Consider the following 14,144-nt stretch of genomic DNA (forward strand, 5'->3'; position numbering starts at 1 on the left):
GTTTTTCAGCGTGTGTGTTTAAGTGTACGAGGGAGTGTGTTATCATTATGGCTAATGAATCAACTGTTATCTGATTAGAACAACAGTCTACTTAAACTGTCCTATAAAAGCTTCTATCTGGTTGTGTTAATGGAGCTAAGGTCGTACTCTAATCAAAAACAGTAAACACGCCCAGATACCTGCTTATTCTCTTCATCTGTTTTAACAAGTCAGTGACTCAGCTGCTTTCTGTATTGTACTGGGATGTTGGAGAAATAGCATTCAGATCATGTAAATGTTTGCCAACATGTTGCCTTAAGCTATTCTGTTTCATCATAATCAGTTAAGTCTCAGCAAGACTTAACGCTACAATCAGGGGCGGGACTTAACGCTACAATCAGGGACAGGACGCTACAGTGGCTGTATGAAAGTTTTTTTTAAGGCTTGCTTGCTATTGAATATCAAGTCAAACAGCCTTGTTGGCTTAGTTTTCCAAAAGGTAAAGTTGTAATCTTTGAGTAAAATCATTGAACATAGAGGAAAAATGTGATGAGCCACAGCCTCTACCATCAGACTGTGACGTCCCCTAAACCATCGCCGTCCTCGTTCATGCACGGCCTGCTCCGACCTCCACCTCAGCAGCAAGGAAGTGTGGACATCAGAACGCGAGGAATACAAAGGAGAAATCCTTCCTGCATATTATCCTATATGCTCTTTTGTGTAGCATCGCGAGATAACACTTGTTATGAATTGGCACTATACAAATAATGATTGATTGATTGATTGATTGAGTTCAAAGCTGCATTCTTCTGTAAAGTACTAAGTACAGATGATCAGGACAGAATGGGGTTTTGTAACCGTGTGAAAACCCTGGCTAAGAATAATTACCTGAACACTCTGAAGACCAAAACCAACTCACATTGAAATCTGTTGCAGAGGGGTTAGTTCTGAACTCTTCATAGACACTCAAAAGACAAATGTTCACCTTGTGAAAGGTTTAACCCAATCACTTCCTGGCTGCATTTAATCTGTGCATTTTGATGTTTAGACATGGGTAAATATACTTAATGCATAAAAGATTTAGAAGACAAACAGAAAAGAGAAACCTCAGAGCTTCTTGATTTGGATTATGTGTCTTTGAGTCCCCGTGCTTTTGTCTTGCAGGACGAATCTCTAGTCTGGAGGAGGAGGCCCGTCAGCAGAGACATGTTCTGTCCAAGGCTGAGAGTGAGAAGAGACAACTTCAGGAAAAGCATACAGATATGGAGAAGGTAAACTGTTCTTTTTCAATGTTTAAAGCTCTTGTTTTTTTTTTGGGGGGGGGGGGGAGTCTGAACCGAGCTCTACACCTGAACAACTTTAGAAGTGAACTTGTTACAGCAAAATTAAAATACGCCATTGGTATATTCATGAGATAGCCGCAGGCATTTCATTCTTAATTAAAAACTCAGAAACTGTTTAGTCATATGAATTGCTTGGGGGCTAATTCAGATTCTTGAGCTGCAAAGATGAAATAAACATCCTGAGTCTCTGCCAGAGTACTTCGTCCTGTTTCATCTGACATCAGTAAAAAAAAAACATTTTCATCAAACAGCTGAATCATCAAGTGTTTTCCTTCCACAGTACAAATTAATAAATTTAAAAACTTGCTCTCAAAGTGGAACAATTATTTTTAAAATAGAAAGCTTTAAAGAAAAAGGTGTGATTATTATTTTTTTGATCCAGTAGATGTCGCCCTTGAGCACCAGCATGAAACCAAAACAAACTTCTGTTTGGCCACACCTCCTCTATTCTGAAGCCTCCACTCTCCTCTCACACCCCCAACCCCCCCTCCAAGCACTAAGGAGAAACAAAACTGTCCTTTGCTCAAGCTGTAATTGCCTGTGGTCTGCATTGTTGTGTTAGCATGCTAATGTTAGCACACTTTGGTTAGCTCAAAGCTTCATATTGCACATAAATTGACACAGAATGATCGTGATCTAAACACACTTACATGACATCCAAATAATCAGTGAGTAGACTATGTCATTCTTCTTCTCTCTATTCATTGACTAAAACAGATTTATACTCAAGGCCGCCCTTGAAAACAAGGCTCCAACAACAAAATAGCTGGCGGGTCTCACCCTTCTCACTCGTTGTAGACAGTCATGATAAACTTGATTTCTGTTATATTTATGTGATAAATGTCACAAAGTCTTCCTTCAAACCTCAGGATCATTTCAGAGCACCTCTGCCCTTGTTTTCCACGTACAGGAGATGAGCAACAAGGAGATCGATTTGACCTACAAGCTGAAGGTGCTGCAGCAGGAGCTGGAGCAGGAGGAGGCCTCTCACAAGGCCACCAGGGCGCTGCTGGCAGACAAGAGCAAGATCAAAGTGACTATCGAGGGCGCCAAGTCAGAGTCAATGAAGGGTAAGATCCTCCCTTTGGTGGAAATTGTTCTCTCATATAATCTTTTTTTTTTACTCCAACTGTCTGTTCATCCTGGTTTGTACCGTTGTAAATAAGAGATGTGAACTCTGTAATGATTCACCTCAAATGGACATGTGACTTTACCAAACAGCACTTAATGCCATGTTACAGAATGTGCACTTATTGTCATAACTTTTGCTTGGAATAATGTATTGATATGATAAAATGACGACCATCCAGAGATGGAGCAGAAGCTGGCGGAGGAGCGAGCCGCCAAACTGCGGCTGGAGAACCGAATCCTGGATTTGGAGAAACACAGCAGCATGATGGACTGCGACTACAAACAGGCGCTGCAGAAACTAGACGAGCTGCGGAGGCACAAGGACCGACTCACTGAGGAGGTGAGGGAGTGTTGATGTTCTGTGCAGGTCGTCGGTGAAAACTGTTTTTTTGATTAAATGATAAAACTAAAAAGCTTATTCAGCATTCCAGCTTCTCTCATTCTCTGCTCCTTCTGTGTTTGATGGATTCTTTCAGGTGAAGAACCTGACGCTGAAGATCGAGCAAGAGACCCAGAAACGTAGTCTGACTCAGAATGACCTGAAGGCTCAGAACCAGCAGCTCAGTTCTCTGCGAACCTCCGAGAAGCAGCTCAAGCAGGAGACGAATCACCTCCTGGACATAAAACGAAGCCTGGAGAAACAGAACCAAGAGCTGCGCAAGTCAGTTCAATTTCATTCATACTGCATGCCTCATATCTTTAAATGAAGAGGAGGGCAAGTCCTAAATCATACTTCTGTTTTTTACTACAGAGAAAGACAAGACACCGACGGGCAGATGAAGGAGTTACAGGACCAGCTGGAGGCTGAGCAGTATTTCTCTGTGAGTCTGAACTCTAATCTCTTTTTTGGATGACTAATGACAGACAGCAGCACATTATGGTTCTGCATCTCGCTCGCTGAGTGTGTGGGCTTCCACCTGCCTCCAGCACATTTGTATAGATTTGAGTTGCTAATGCAGGTCTTTGCGGGGATTGATTAACTAAGATAACGGATTCAATGATCCCTGCTCAATCTTTAATTCTTTATCCATTCACCAGGAGAAGTAATTGTTTAAAAAAAAAAACCTCTTTGGAGTTTAAAGAAGAAGGTTTTCTGAAGATGCTCGGGAGGCACTGACTGTTGTAATTAGCTGCTGTTGTATTTGACCTGTACACTATTTGTTGTTGTTTTTTTTTCCAGACGCTGTATAAGACCCAGGTTCGGGAGCTGAAGGAGGAGTGTGAGGAGAAGAACAAACTCTTCAAAGAAGCGCAGCAGTCTCTGCAGGAACTACAGGAGGAGAGGTGCTTTATTTATAAAAATTAATACTTTGTTTTTAATTATCCTTTTTCAGTTACAGTGATTTTTGTTGGTGTTTTTGGTGCCAAAAACAAAAGAACATAGAAGGTTTTTAAAGGTATAAAGCTAGTGAACAGCAGTACTCCTCTCAAAGTACATGATAGACAACATGTTGTTTACTGTTTCATACATACACATTAGCTATTCTTCCTGGGGTCCAACAATCAGACTCACTCACTTACTGTTGGCCTGCTTTGATCTTTCCTTAGACTCCAGCGACGCTGTGATGCTGAATGTCTAAGACACTCCATCACTGGGCCAAAGGCTCAGTTACAATAGTGTGATCTCACTCTATGATAGATGGCTGACAGACATTCAATCCAATGAAAATTCTCAAGATTATTACTTCACCTAGAGCTGGATCAATGTGGGATTTTTGAGACTGATAGAGGAGAGAAATAATCATGGACTACTGATGGCAGCCAGTTAAACTAGTATGAAAGACACTTTCCATGAGGATGTTTTACTAACAAGGCTGCTGTCTGAAATAGATAGTTTTATAAAAGTGGAACATAACATAATCATGCATCATCAATTATTTCTAGTGGGAATCAATGTCTACTTACCTGTGACGCATGTGATGTTAGAAAGTACTTTAAGTATTTTAAACTTCAGTTTAGAATGATACCATTTATTTATTTCTCACCTCAAACATTGTTACCTTTAATAATTTTGTTTTTAGAGAATTTTTTATATTGGCACATATAGGAAACATCAACAGCTGCTATCTTTATTTACCTTCCTGAATTCAGAATCAGATTTATTGTCCAGGTATGCTTACACACACAAGGAATTTAACTTTGGTGAACTGTGCTCTCTTATGTACAGGTACAACATTAAATATCACCAATAAACATAATAAGAATATTATTATTATTATTATTATTATTATAATATTTACATGACTAAATATGAAACAGTGCAGTGGTGAGTAGTGCAAAAGATGCTGAAGTAACATGATAATATGTAAAATGCAGTTATGTGACAGATGGGTCAATTAAGATTTCAATTACAGTATTTACATAAATAAGTGTGTGTAGATTGATAATTAATATTAAATAATATATATATACATATATGTATATTCACAGTGATGGTTGATTTAGAGTCATTTCACAGCAACAGGTCTGACACTCTGTGACTGTTTAGTGTTCATCAGAGTGACAGCCTGGGGGAAGAAACTGTTCTTATGACGGGAATGATTTCTATTTCATTAGTAGCTTTTTTAATCCTCTTATTTCTTCCTTTCTTCCTCTCAGGGAATCGTTGGCAGCTCAACTGGAGATCACGCTGACAAAGGCGGACTCAGAGCAGCTGGCACGCTCCATCGCTGAGGAGCAGTACTCAGACCTGGAGAAGGAGAAGATAATGAAGGAGCTGGAACTGAAGGAGATGATGGCCCGTCATCGTCAGGAGCTCAATGACAAGGACATCACCATCAATTCTGTGAGTTCCATCGGCTGTCGCCCGTCCAGTAAATGTCTTGTTACATGTATATGATCTGAAAAAGATCTGTATGGAGGCAACAACTTGATCTGATGTGTTGGTAAGAGAATCAGCTGTTGATTGGACAGCTGGCCGACCATTTAAAGAGTGCTATTAGTTACCTTCAACATAGTGAATGTGAAGTATTTCCTGCCTCATTCAGCTGGAGGAGGCCAACAGAACCCTGACCAGTGACGTCGCAAACCTGGCCAATGAGAAGGAGGAGCTGAACAACAAACTGAAGGAAGCAACTGAAGGTAATAAAACTGTTTAGGATCATGAAGCTTCATACTTTAAATGTATTTTCATGTTTGACGTTTAAAATGCGACTGTGGCTCAGTTGGTAGAGTCGGTCGTCTCTCAACCAGTAGGTCAGGGGTTCGATCCCCAGCTCCTGCAGCAACATGTCAGTTGTGTCCTTGGGCAAGACACTGAACCCAAAGTTACTCCCACTGCTGTGTCAGTGGCGTATGAATGTGCATGAATGGGATCAGTTACTTCTGATGGTGTCTTTACTCAGCAGCCTCTACCATCAGTGTTTGAATGAGTAGCTGTGACCTGCAGTGTAAAAGCGCTTTGTGTAGTCTGAAGATTAGAAAAGAACTATACAAGCTCAAGTCCATTTACCATTTACCAAATGTTGTCTCTTATTTTTTCTAAGAATCAGAAAAGTCGAAGGACGTGGAGCAGCAGATCAACCAGATGAAGCAGGTGTTTGAGAAGCAGCTGCAGTCAGAGAGGACGCTGAAAACTCAGGTGTGTGGGTATAAAACTTGTGAAAAACTGAGATTAATCTAGCCTTAAGTCATACATTTTCTTAGACAGAAATGTGTGAGGCTTTTGAAATTTAAAGAACGAGCACAACTCTTCTTTGTAAGATCCTGAGGCTCTGTAATGAACCTGGCAACTCTTGATAACGAGCTGAAAAAAAACCTGAACTGCATCTGTCTACAGGCCGTCAACAAGCTGGCAGAGATCATGAACAGGAAGGAGGTCCGCGGCGGAGGCAGTCGCCGTGGTAACGACACCGACATGCGACGTAAGGAGAAGGAGAACAGGAAGCTGCAGTTGGAGCTGAGGTCGGAGAAGGAGAAACTCAACAGCTCCATCATCAAATACCAGAGAGAGATCAACGAGATGCAGGCGGTGAGTGAAAAAGCCACACAGTCTGACTCCTCTCTGATTTCCTGTTTAATCATTCCCCAATTGACCTTGTTTCTTGTTGTTTTTTGTAGCAACTGGCTGATGAGAGCCAGATGCGCATCGAGCTGCAGATGGCTCTGGACAGTAAGGACAGTGACATCGAGCAGCTGAGGAACCACCTGCAGACTCTCAGCGTTCAGTCCATGGACTCCATGGCCAGCGGAGGCAGCGGGCCGGAGTTTGATACTGATGATGCCCTCACAGGTAAGAGCAAGCAACGTTTACAAATAGCAAATCGTTCAGAGCAGCTGTCAGGTTCAAGTATTCCTAGCCATGAAGTGCTTACTACTGAGTTTATTTGGGTTTGTTTGCCTGAGAGGCAGGAAGGCGGTTAGTGCCCTGTTGGTTGGATTATTTTAAATGTAAAGCCATCCCTGTTTTTTTTTTTCTCCTGTTAACCTAACATGAGCACTGGGTTATACAGTTATTCTCTTATATCTTGTCCTTTCTTCAGACAGGAGCAAATAAAGAAATGTGACTTTAAGGTTAAATGATAATTTGGGGTTAAACGTTAAGCCGGCCCTCTTTTATTTCTCATGTATCTCTTATTTCCTCATCTTTTCTTCATTTTCTTTCTCTTTCTTTTCCTTGGAAGAATTCCCAAACTCCCTGCTTGATGCTAAACTTTTTACTGTTTTGTGTCAGCTTCTTTATGGAAAAGATGTTTGTCCATGTGAACTGAAATAAACTCAACCCATCAAAAAGATTGTTTCAGAAATCATCGGTCTGTCCACTGAACACCTCTCACATCTCAACTACAAAGCCCTGACTCACTGAGCACTCACCATAGCCTGGGACCCCTCCCACCCACTCACTCAATCCACTCGTCTCCTTTCTGCCATCAGGTCGGATATCCAGGATTCTGACCTGGAAGAGGGCACACTTTAAAAAAGAGCTTTGTTGCCTCGGCTATTGAAGCTCGAAATTAGCTTCCATGCTGCCTGGCCACTTTCATTTTTTATGTGTTTCTTCCTGTGTTATGTGCTTATATATACTATGCAAGGCTGTGACAACAAATTAAGTATTGCATTGTATTGAAGAGAATTGTAGGGGAACTTTTAGATGAGTTCAGTTTGTGAGGATTCACAGTTAATGAATGTGGATCAATGTGGGTTTCATTTATTTGCTGTGGAAATAAACCAGGTTTTTTTTTTTTTTATTCAGAAAGTGCAGCAACTCTGTATTTTGTTGGTTGGACATCATTTTTTTCATGGTAACACTGACAGAATAGCATTATGTTTACATACTTGATCTTGTATCCCTCTTTCTCCCTAGCTGAAACTCGGCTGGAGGGCTGGCTCTCTCTCCCTGTGAGAAACAACACCAAGAAGTTTGGATGGGAGAAAAAGGTATAAAATAATAAAGCTGCTGTGATCATGTTAAACAGAGTCTGTCCTCGTTGAACATTAACCCTAACATGTCTGTTCGGCTGCTTTAGTATGTTGTTGTGAGCAGCAAGAAGATTCTCTTCTACAACAGCGAGCAGGACAAAGAGCAGTCCATTCCCTACATGGTGCTGGATATAGAGTAAGTTTCCACCTCTGAGTAATAGTATCATATCAGTTAACTTTGTTTATCTATTTATTGTTTCCTTTTGGACATTTCCGGTTGAATTTAGATGCAGGTGACTTGTTGTGATAACATTTACTTTATTATTTCTTCACACAGCAAACTGTTCCATGTGAGGCCTGTTACTCAAACAGATGTGTACCGCGCCGACGCCAAAGAGATTCCCAGGATATTCCAGGTTTGTCTAGTCATTTTATGATGTTTGCTCATGGAGTGTCACGCTCACAGGTCTCCATTATCATTCTCTTAACCACCTTTTTAGATTCTTTATGCCAACGAAGGCGAGTGCAAGAAGGAGGCCGAGTTTCCTGAGGCGCTGGCCATAGGCGAGAAATCAAGCTACTTTTGCCACAAGGGCCACGAGTTCATCCCCACCCTCTACCATTTCCCCACCAACTGTGAGGCGTGCACCAAGCCTCTGTGGAACATGTTCAAGCCCCCGCCCGCTCTGGAGTGTCGGCGCTGCCACATCAAGTGCCACAAAGACCACATGGACAAGAAGGAGGAGATCATCGCTCCATGCAAGGGTAGGACGCTCATGTGTATTCAACTAGGGACTAAAATATAAACTAAATGATTTGTTAGTGTAGCTTAGAAGAAAGCAAGTATTTATAACCTGTGTCCTCTTCAAACATAAGAGTATAGTAACTTATAGGTAGGCTGTTAGGGCTGCAACATAGTCTTTCAGGATTATCCTCAAATACCACAAAAACATTTTTTACTCAAGTTGTTATAACATTGTTTGACAAATAATGTCTACATCTTTAGGTAAGATCTAACCAGAAAAATCTATAAGTAGAATCACTCTTTTGACTTCCATAAGTGTTTATATAAAAACAGTAATTTTAACTCAGATAACATGTGAGTAGCTCTTCTAAGTCTGCATTACTGATATAGTTGTTATTGTTTTTGTGTTATGTTGGATTTAAGTCAACCCACAAAACATCAAACTCCTGCAAAAAGACCAACTTAACCTGTCGAGTCGACATCAGACAGTAGCTCCAATGTTGTGACAGGCAAAAGCGCTGCTCTCTCTCAATGGAGAGAGTTGACTTTGAAGACAGCTGTTTAGCAGCTGTTTCTGGTTACAGAAAAATCATTACTCTCTTTAACCAAAAGGTCTTTATGGCCAGTGTTTCTGTAATGCTATCACACTAAAAATAACAGTCTGCCCTGTCAAAGGCAAACTATCATTAACAGTCAATGTATTCTGATCAGACACATTTGCCCTGAAAGATTACGTTGCAGTCACTACTGTCCTTCTGTTTTCCTTTTGTATAATGAAATCTACTGGAGCAATGCGAAAAATCATTTTTTTACCTATAAGTCAGACTCCCCTTTTAGTGCAGCTTCAGGATGCAAAAGAGAGGAAAAAAAAAAAACAATAACAATGTTGCTAGTAAACCGAACTAAAAGCTGCACGTCTCTGCCACCATCAGTGAATTACGACGTCTCCACGGCCAAGAACCTGCTGCTGCTGGCTCTATCTCAGGAGGAGCAGCAGAAGTGGGTGAGCCGACTGGTCAAGAAGATCCCCAAGAAGCCTCCGCCGCCAGAGCTCTTTGCACGCTCCTCGCCTCGAGCCTCCATGAAGGTGCAGCCAAGCCAGTCCATGAGGAGGCCCAGTCGACAGCTACCCACCAGCAAGAGCAGGTAGCACAGCGACCACGACATCAGACCTGAATATGTTTTTAAATGTTCCATCTGCATACAGACGAAAGCTGATGCAGCTAATGCATTTTTTTGAATCATCATTATGCACTCACATTTTTAAATATTTGTCAAAGATTTCTGTACTACAGGACTATTCTGATGCTAGTTATACTGCTATAGCATATCAAGCTTTTTAAGTGAAGTGTGGAACTCCTATAGGAGCATTGTAGGAATTTAATTAAATGAATAAAAAATTTGTTCCCATGATAAGCATGTGAAGTGTTGTAGTAGTGAGTTGCTTCACAGGTTTCTAACATGGTGGGATCAAACAAAACATATTTTACCTGAATTTTTGGTATCTTTTGGCCTGAAATTTGTCAAATTCCAATATATGTAAATGTAGCTTCAAGCTAAAAATCAGCTGCAAATGAACAAATCCTTACACGAGCAATGTTGATATTGCTATCCTCAACCCGTGTAAAACCTTTTGGGTGTTAAATCCACAGAAAGATCACTGTGTTTATGCGCTGGAGTCCTTCTCCTAGAGTAGAAATAATCCTGTTTTGATCTCAAATTCGCCTCAGCTTCACTGAGGGGGTTTTTGAGGTATAAGAGCGTGAGCAGCTGTGGAGCTTTTCCCTCTGAATACATGATTAGCCTGCAGAAGATGAGAGCCTGTTTTCTTGTTTAGCTCCCCTTACATAACGCCTCGGCTCTTTAATCAGGAGAGCATTAGATCATCCCATACCTCAGGAGAATCGACTTAATGGATACCAGGTTTTGTGCATTTGCCACACATCCAAACAAATCTCCCCTTTCAGATTGGAGGACTTCAGTCTTCAGGACTGGCACTGGGTGTTGGATGATATCGATGATGATTGTTCCTCTATTAATTTCTGATGAGCTTGTATGGTAACACTGAGTGTCGTGTGTGCTGTGTAGTGCTGTGGTTTCAGTGGCAGTGGAACAGGGTTTCCACGAGCCACCAGTTTATACAGTTAGAATCTTAATTTGCTCTAAGAGGACTCTTGGGATCAAAACTGAGAAGTGCTAAAACCTCTGCTGCCGTAATAACATGTCATCCATAATGTTGTTTTGAAAGTGGCTATATTAGCTTTAACTTTCTAAAGGTGCCGTTCTTTCATAACATCCCCCTTTTAACTTGTTTAAACATGTCTCACCCATCGTGACCTAATGACTTCTTGCCTCAGCCCTCGCAGGTCAAATGGCTTCAAAATGAGGCGAGAAGAATCCCACAGTGCAAACTGGTACAAATGATGACTCCTCCCACCTTTTTCTTCCTTGTTTCCTTGCAAACAACCCAAACCCTGAATGTCTTTTTTTCCGTTTGTTTACAAAATGCTCAGACACAGTCCTGGTTGTCAGTCTGTGGTGATAGCGGTGATCACTTGTGATGCTCCAGGTGCATGCGTTTGTTTGGGGAAACATATGGTGGCTCATTTAAAAGCTTGGATCACTTCACCACTGGGTGTTTTTAAATGAAAGCAGATACAATATGTCATGGATAAGAATAGAAAGTTTGCTCACTTAAAGCTCCTGTGAGGATGAGTTAATTGTGGTGCCCCGTGTGAGGCAAGCAGTAAATCTTATTTCTTTGCTGATCTTGTCCTGTAGATGTGCAAGTAGTGTGTTGGGATGAAAACTACTCCTCCTTCTGTCTTTTAACAGTCAATATTAACTGTCAGAAATGTCATCATTGGCTGTTTTAGCAGAGTGCAGTGATGACTGTCTGTCACCTACCCGCCAGCAGCAGATTCAGGCATTAAAAATCGTTCTATAGGAAGAGTCAATCTTCTCACTGATGGTCTTGTTTGCCTTTGTCAGTCAAATAAAGGCATCAGAATTATTTTCAGTCTGTTTCAAAACTTGCTTAAATTTCCTCACAGGAGCTTTTATTGGTTTTACATGATGTCTTTTGGAGAAATGTGTAATTATTTCATGCAGATTTGTGTTAAACAACTTTTGTCTTGTTGTTTTTGTTTATAAAAGTTGCCTCATACAAAACCTCATAATAGTTGCAGCACTCAGAGACATAATTGCTGTAATTTAGTGACGGTGTTTATTGGGTTGGTTGTCCACCGGAGAACAGACAAGCTTATTATTATATTAGGCAGGTAGAGAGAGACAGTGAGACAGAGAGAGAGAGAGAGAGTACAAGAGAGGACTGCTCCAGGATGGATTTACACACACAGAAATGTGTGTGTATGTCCATATCTATCTATCTCTACAGATGGAACATAGATCTAATAAAAATATCGGGCGATATATCATATCTCCAATATCGCCCCAATATCGATATCTGTATCGGCTCCTTTAATCCATATCGGTCAGGCCCTACTAATAAGCCAATCCAACCGTATATTTAATAAATTTTCTATGAAAAAAAATACTACTAGCTAATATTATTTAAAAAAGGTTCCAAACAGTTCATTAGTTATAAAGGTGGGCAGGTAGAGTCATGGATGAACTTTTCTTGATGAAGGTCATGTTGTGGAATAAGTAGGTACAAGTGATTTTTGCAGGATTCTCTGGGTAGCATTTAGTGAAATCCCCTGAAGCCTTGATGTTATGTATTTCTCTGGGCATAGCTCAGGTATAAAACTAACACTTTTCATCTGTTTTCTTTTCCCAGTTAACCTTGCTGGGGAGTGTGGTGCATCGTCGAGGAGGCGTTGATTGTCGGGGGGATGTTTCCTCCTCATTCAAAGACAGTATACAAAGCTCTGTTTGCAGATCAGCACACTGAACTCCACATTGCTTTCCTCCACACAACCCCCCACCCACCCTGTCGTGCTGCAGTCTGTGAGAGTTACAAAATGTGTTTATATCCCCTTCAGTCGACCTCCCCTCCCATCTATCAAACTCACCTGCAGTATCTTCAACCAGCTGGATGACTTGTAAGCTTATTAGCCCGAGTCTTCTCTTGGGCCCTTGACTAAAGCAATTATGTGTCTCTGTGGATCTGGAGTAGCTCATTCCCCACTTGCACGGAGCAGAAGAGGAAGAGCTCTTATGAACCCGACCAGGGCTGGCATGAAGGGGATACACTTACCTCAACACTTCTCACCAAGACTCTGACTGAAGGACCCAACATGAACACTCTTCCTCACACTTTGGGGGGATTCTTGTGGCCAAATAAACAAAGACATTTTGTGTGTTTTAATACTTGTGACCAGTATGAAGAGTTTATTAGGGGAACACTACATTCAAAGATAGTACATTTGTTTGAGCTTTTAGCTGAATGCAGCTGATGTTGATATCTGAAACTTACCCAGACTTTTAAACGTATTGATTGTAGCTTCTTGCTTAGGAAACTTCTGCTTTCAGATGTGCAACTACATGGGTCACAGAAACCTGAATTTAGGTACTGAAGCGAAACGAGCTGCGAATTCTCGGGAAAAGTCAGCAGGGCAGTGGAAGAGTGTCAGGTTCCTCCAGGATTTGAGCAAATAAAGCCTCCAGTGCCTCTTATTCAGATTTCTGACTCAGGCACGCTCTGAATCATCGGTTCACCGTCGTATGCAGAATAAAAATGGTTTTTACAAGTGAACAGAACTCTGCTCTGAACGGTATTAGATGACATGAGATCCCCCCCCAAATCCCATGATCTTTCAAACCTGCACTGTCAGATACGAGGGTTAATGTTTACTGAATTCAAGGGGTGCACCGTTAATGCTTTTCTGATCCGAGCTCTGCTCCTTTTTGTTTGTTTGAATGTACATCTGGGCTTTACCAGAGACGACACACAGGCATTGTATTATTCTATCCAAATATACTTGACTGAAGCCCCCCTTTAAATCACCAATTTACTCTGAGTGAGCTTGCATGTGTTTGCCTTTTCAGGCCTCACACTTCAGTGCTGTTAGCTGTTAGGGTCCTCTCCCTTTTCCAAGTTTGAGTCATTCCTGACGATGAAATGAGGGCAATTGAACCAAGAAGAAGAAGCAGAGACGATGAAGGTATGCAATCATAGCCCATAAATCAATATACTGAGCAGCACTATTCCATTGAGCGTTTTTTCTAAAAGTGTTTGTCCTGATATTTTTGTATTAAAAAGGAACCAGACTGCGTTTGGGCACATGGTTGTGTGTATGAGGCTCATATAGCAGGAGGAGAGTAACTGTGTGAACGTGTGTGTGTGTGTCTGTGTTTGTAAGTGTGTGTGTACTGAGTGCTCTCCTTTAACCAAGAAGCATGTTTTATACATATAATATACACAGTATATATTTTACATGCCATACAGTGCACATTATATTATTTATACAGCCTTGTCCACTTTGTATTTAAGGGCTTTACATCCAGATTGCATGTTTGCTACCAAACAGCTCTATGATTATAACTACTTCAACAATAAAGACGTGGATGTGCCTTTTTGCTTTTGGAGGGTTTCTGTTCGCTCTTTTAATTGAAGTGTTTGGATC

At 41.1% G+C, this 14,144-nt stretch overlaps 1 protein-coding gene across 2 annotated transcripts in view; it reads left to right on the top strand.

Moving 5' to 3' along the window:
* The window catches only part of rock2a (rho-associated, coiled-coil containing protein kinase 2a), a 50,922-nt gene extending 36,831 nt beyond the window's left edge, over positions 1–14,091 (top strand). The window contains exons 16-32 of one of the 2 annotated variants that reach the window (XM_065966185.1): positions 1,144–1,250; positions 2,233–2,392; positions 2,633–2,793; positions 2,930–3,114; positions 3,205–3,274; positions 3,634–3,737; positions 5,052–5,238; positions 5,441–5,534; positions 5,939–6,033; positions 6,232–6,423; positions 6,513–6,684; positions 7,756–7,829; positions 7,919–8,007; positions 8,149–8,227; positions 8,312–8,576; positions 9,489–9,702; positions 10,914–12,335. In XM_065966185.1, the coding sequence (XP_065822257.1) occupies positions 1,144–1,250; positions 2,233–2,392; positions 2,633–2,793; positions 2,930–3,114; positions 3,205–3,274; positions 3,634–3,737; positions 5,052–5,238; positions 5,441–5,534; positions 5,939–6,033; positions 6,232–6,423; positions 6,513–6,684; positions 7,756–7,829; positions 7,919–8,007; positions 8,149–8,227; positions 8,312–8,576; positions 9,489–9,702; positions 10,914–10,980 (2,315 nt within the window). In that variant the 3' untranslated portion in view covers positions 10,981–12,335. Of the gene's footprint in view, positions 1–1,143; positions 1,251–2,232; positions 2,393–2,632; positions 2,794–2,929; positions 3,115–3,204; positions 3,275–3,633; positions 3,738–5,051; positions 5,239–5,440; positions 5,535–5,938; positions 6,034–6,231; positions 6,424–6,512; positions 6,685–7,755; positions 7,830–7,918; positions 8,008–8,148; positions 8,228–8,311; positions 8,577–9,488; positions 9,703–10,913; positions 12,336–12,355 lie in introns of those variants that run through there. The other variant, XM_020643088.3, reaches the window with a different exon arrangement.
* The last annotated feature ends 53 nt before the right edge of the window (positions 14,092–14,144 follow it).

Source organism: Labrus bergylta, chromosome 18, assembly GCF_963930695.1.
Source record: "Labrus bergylta chromosome 18, fLabBer1.1, whole genome shotgun sequence".
Classification (NCBI taxonomy): Eukaryota; Metazoa; Chordata; class Actinopteri; order Labriformes; family Labridae; genus Labrus; species Labrus bergylta.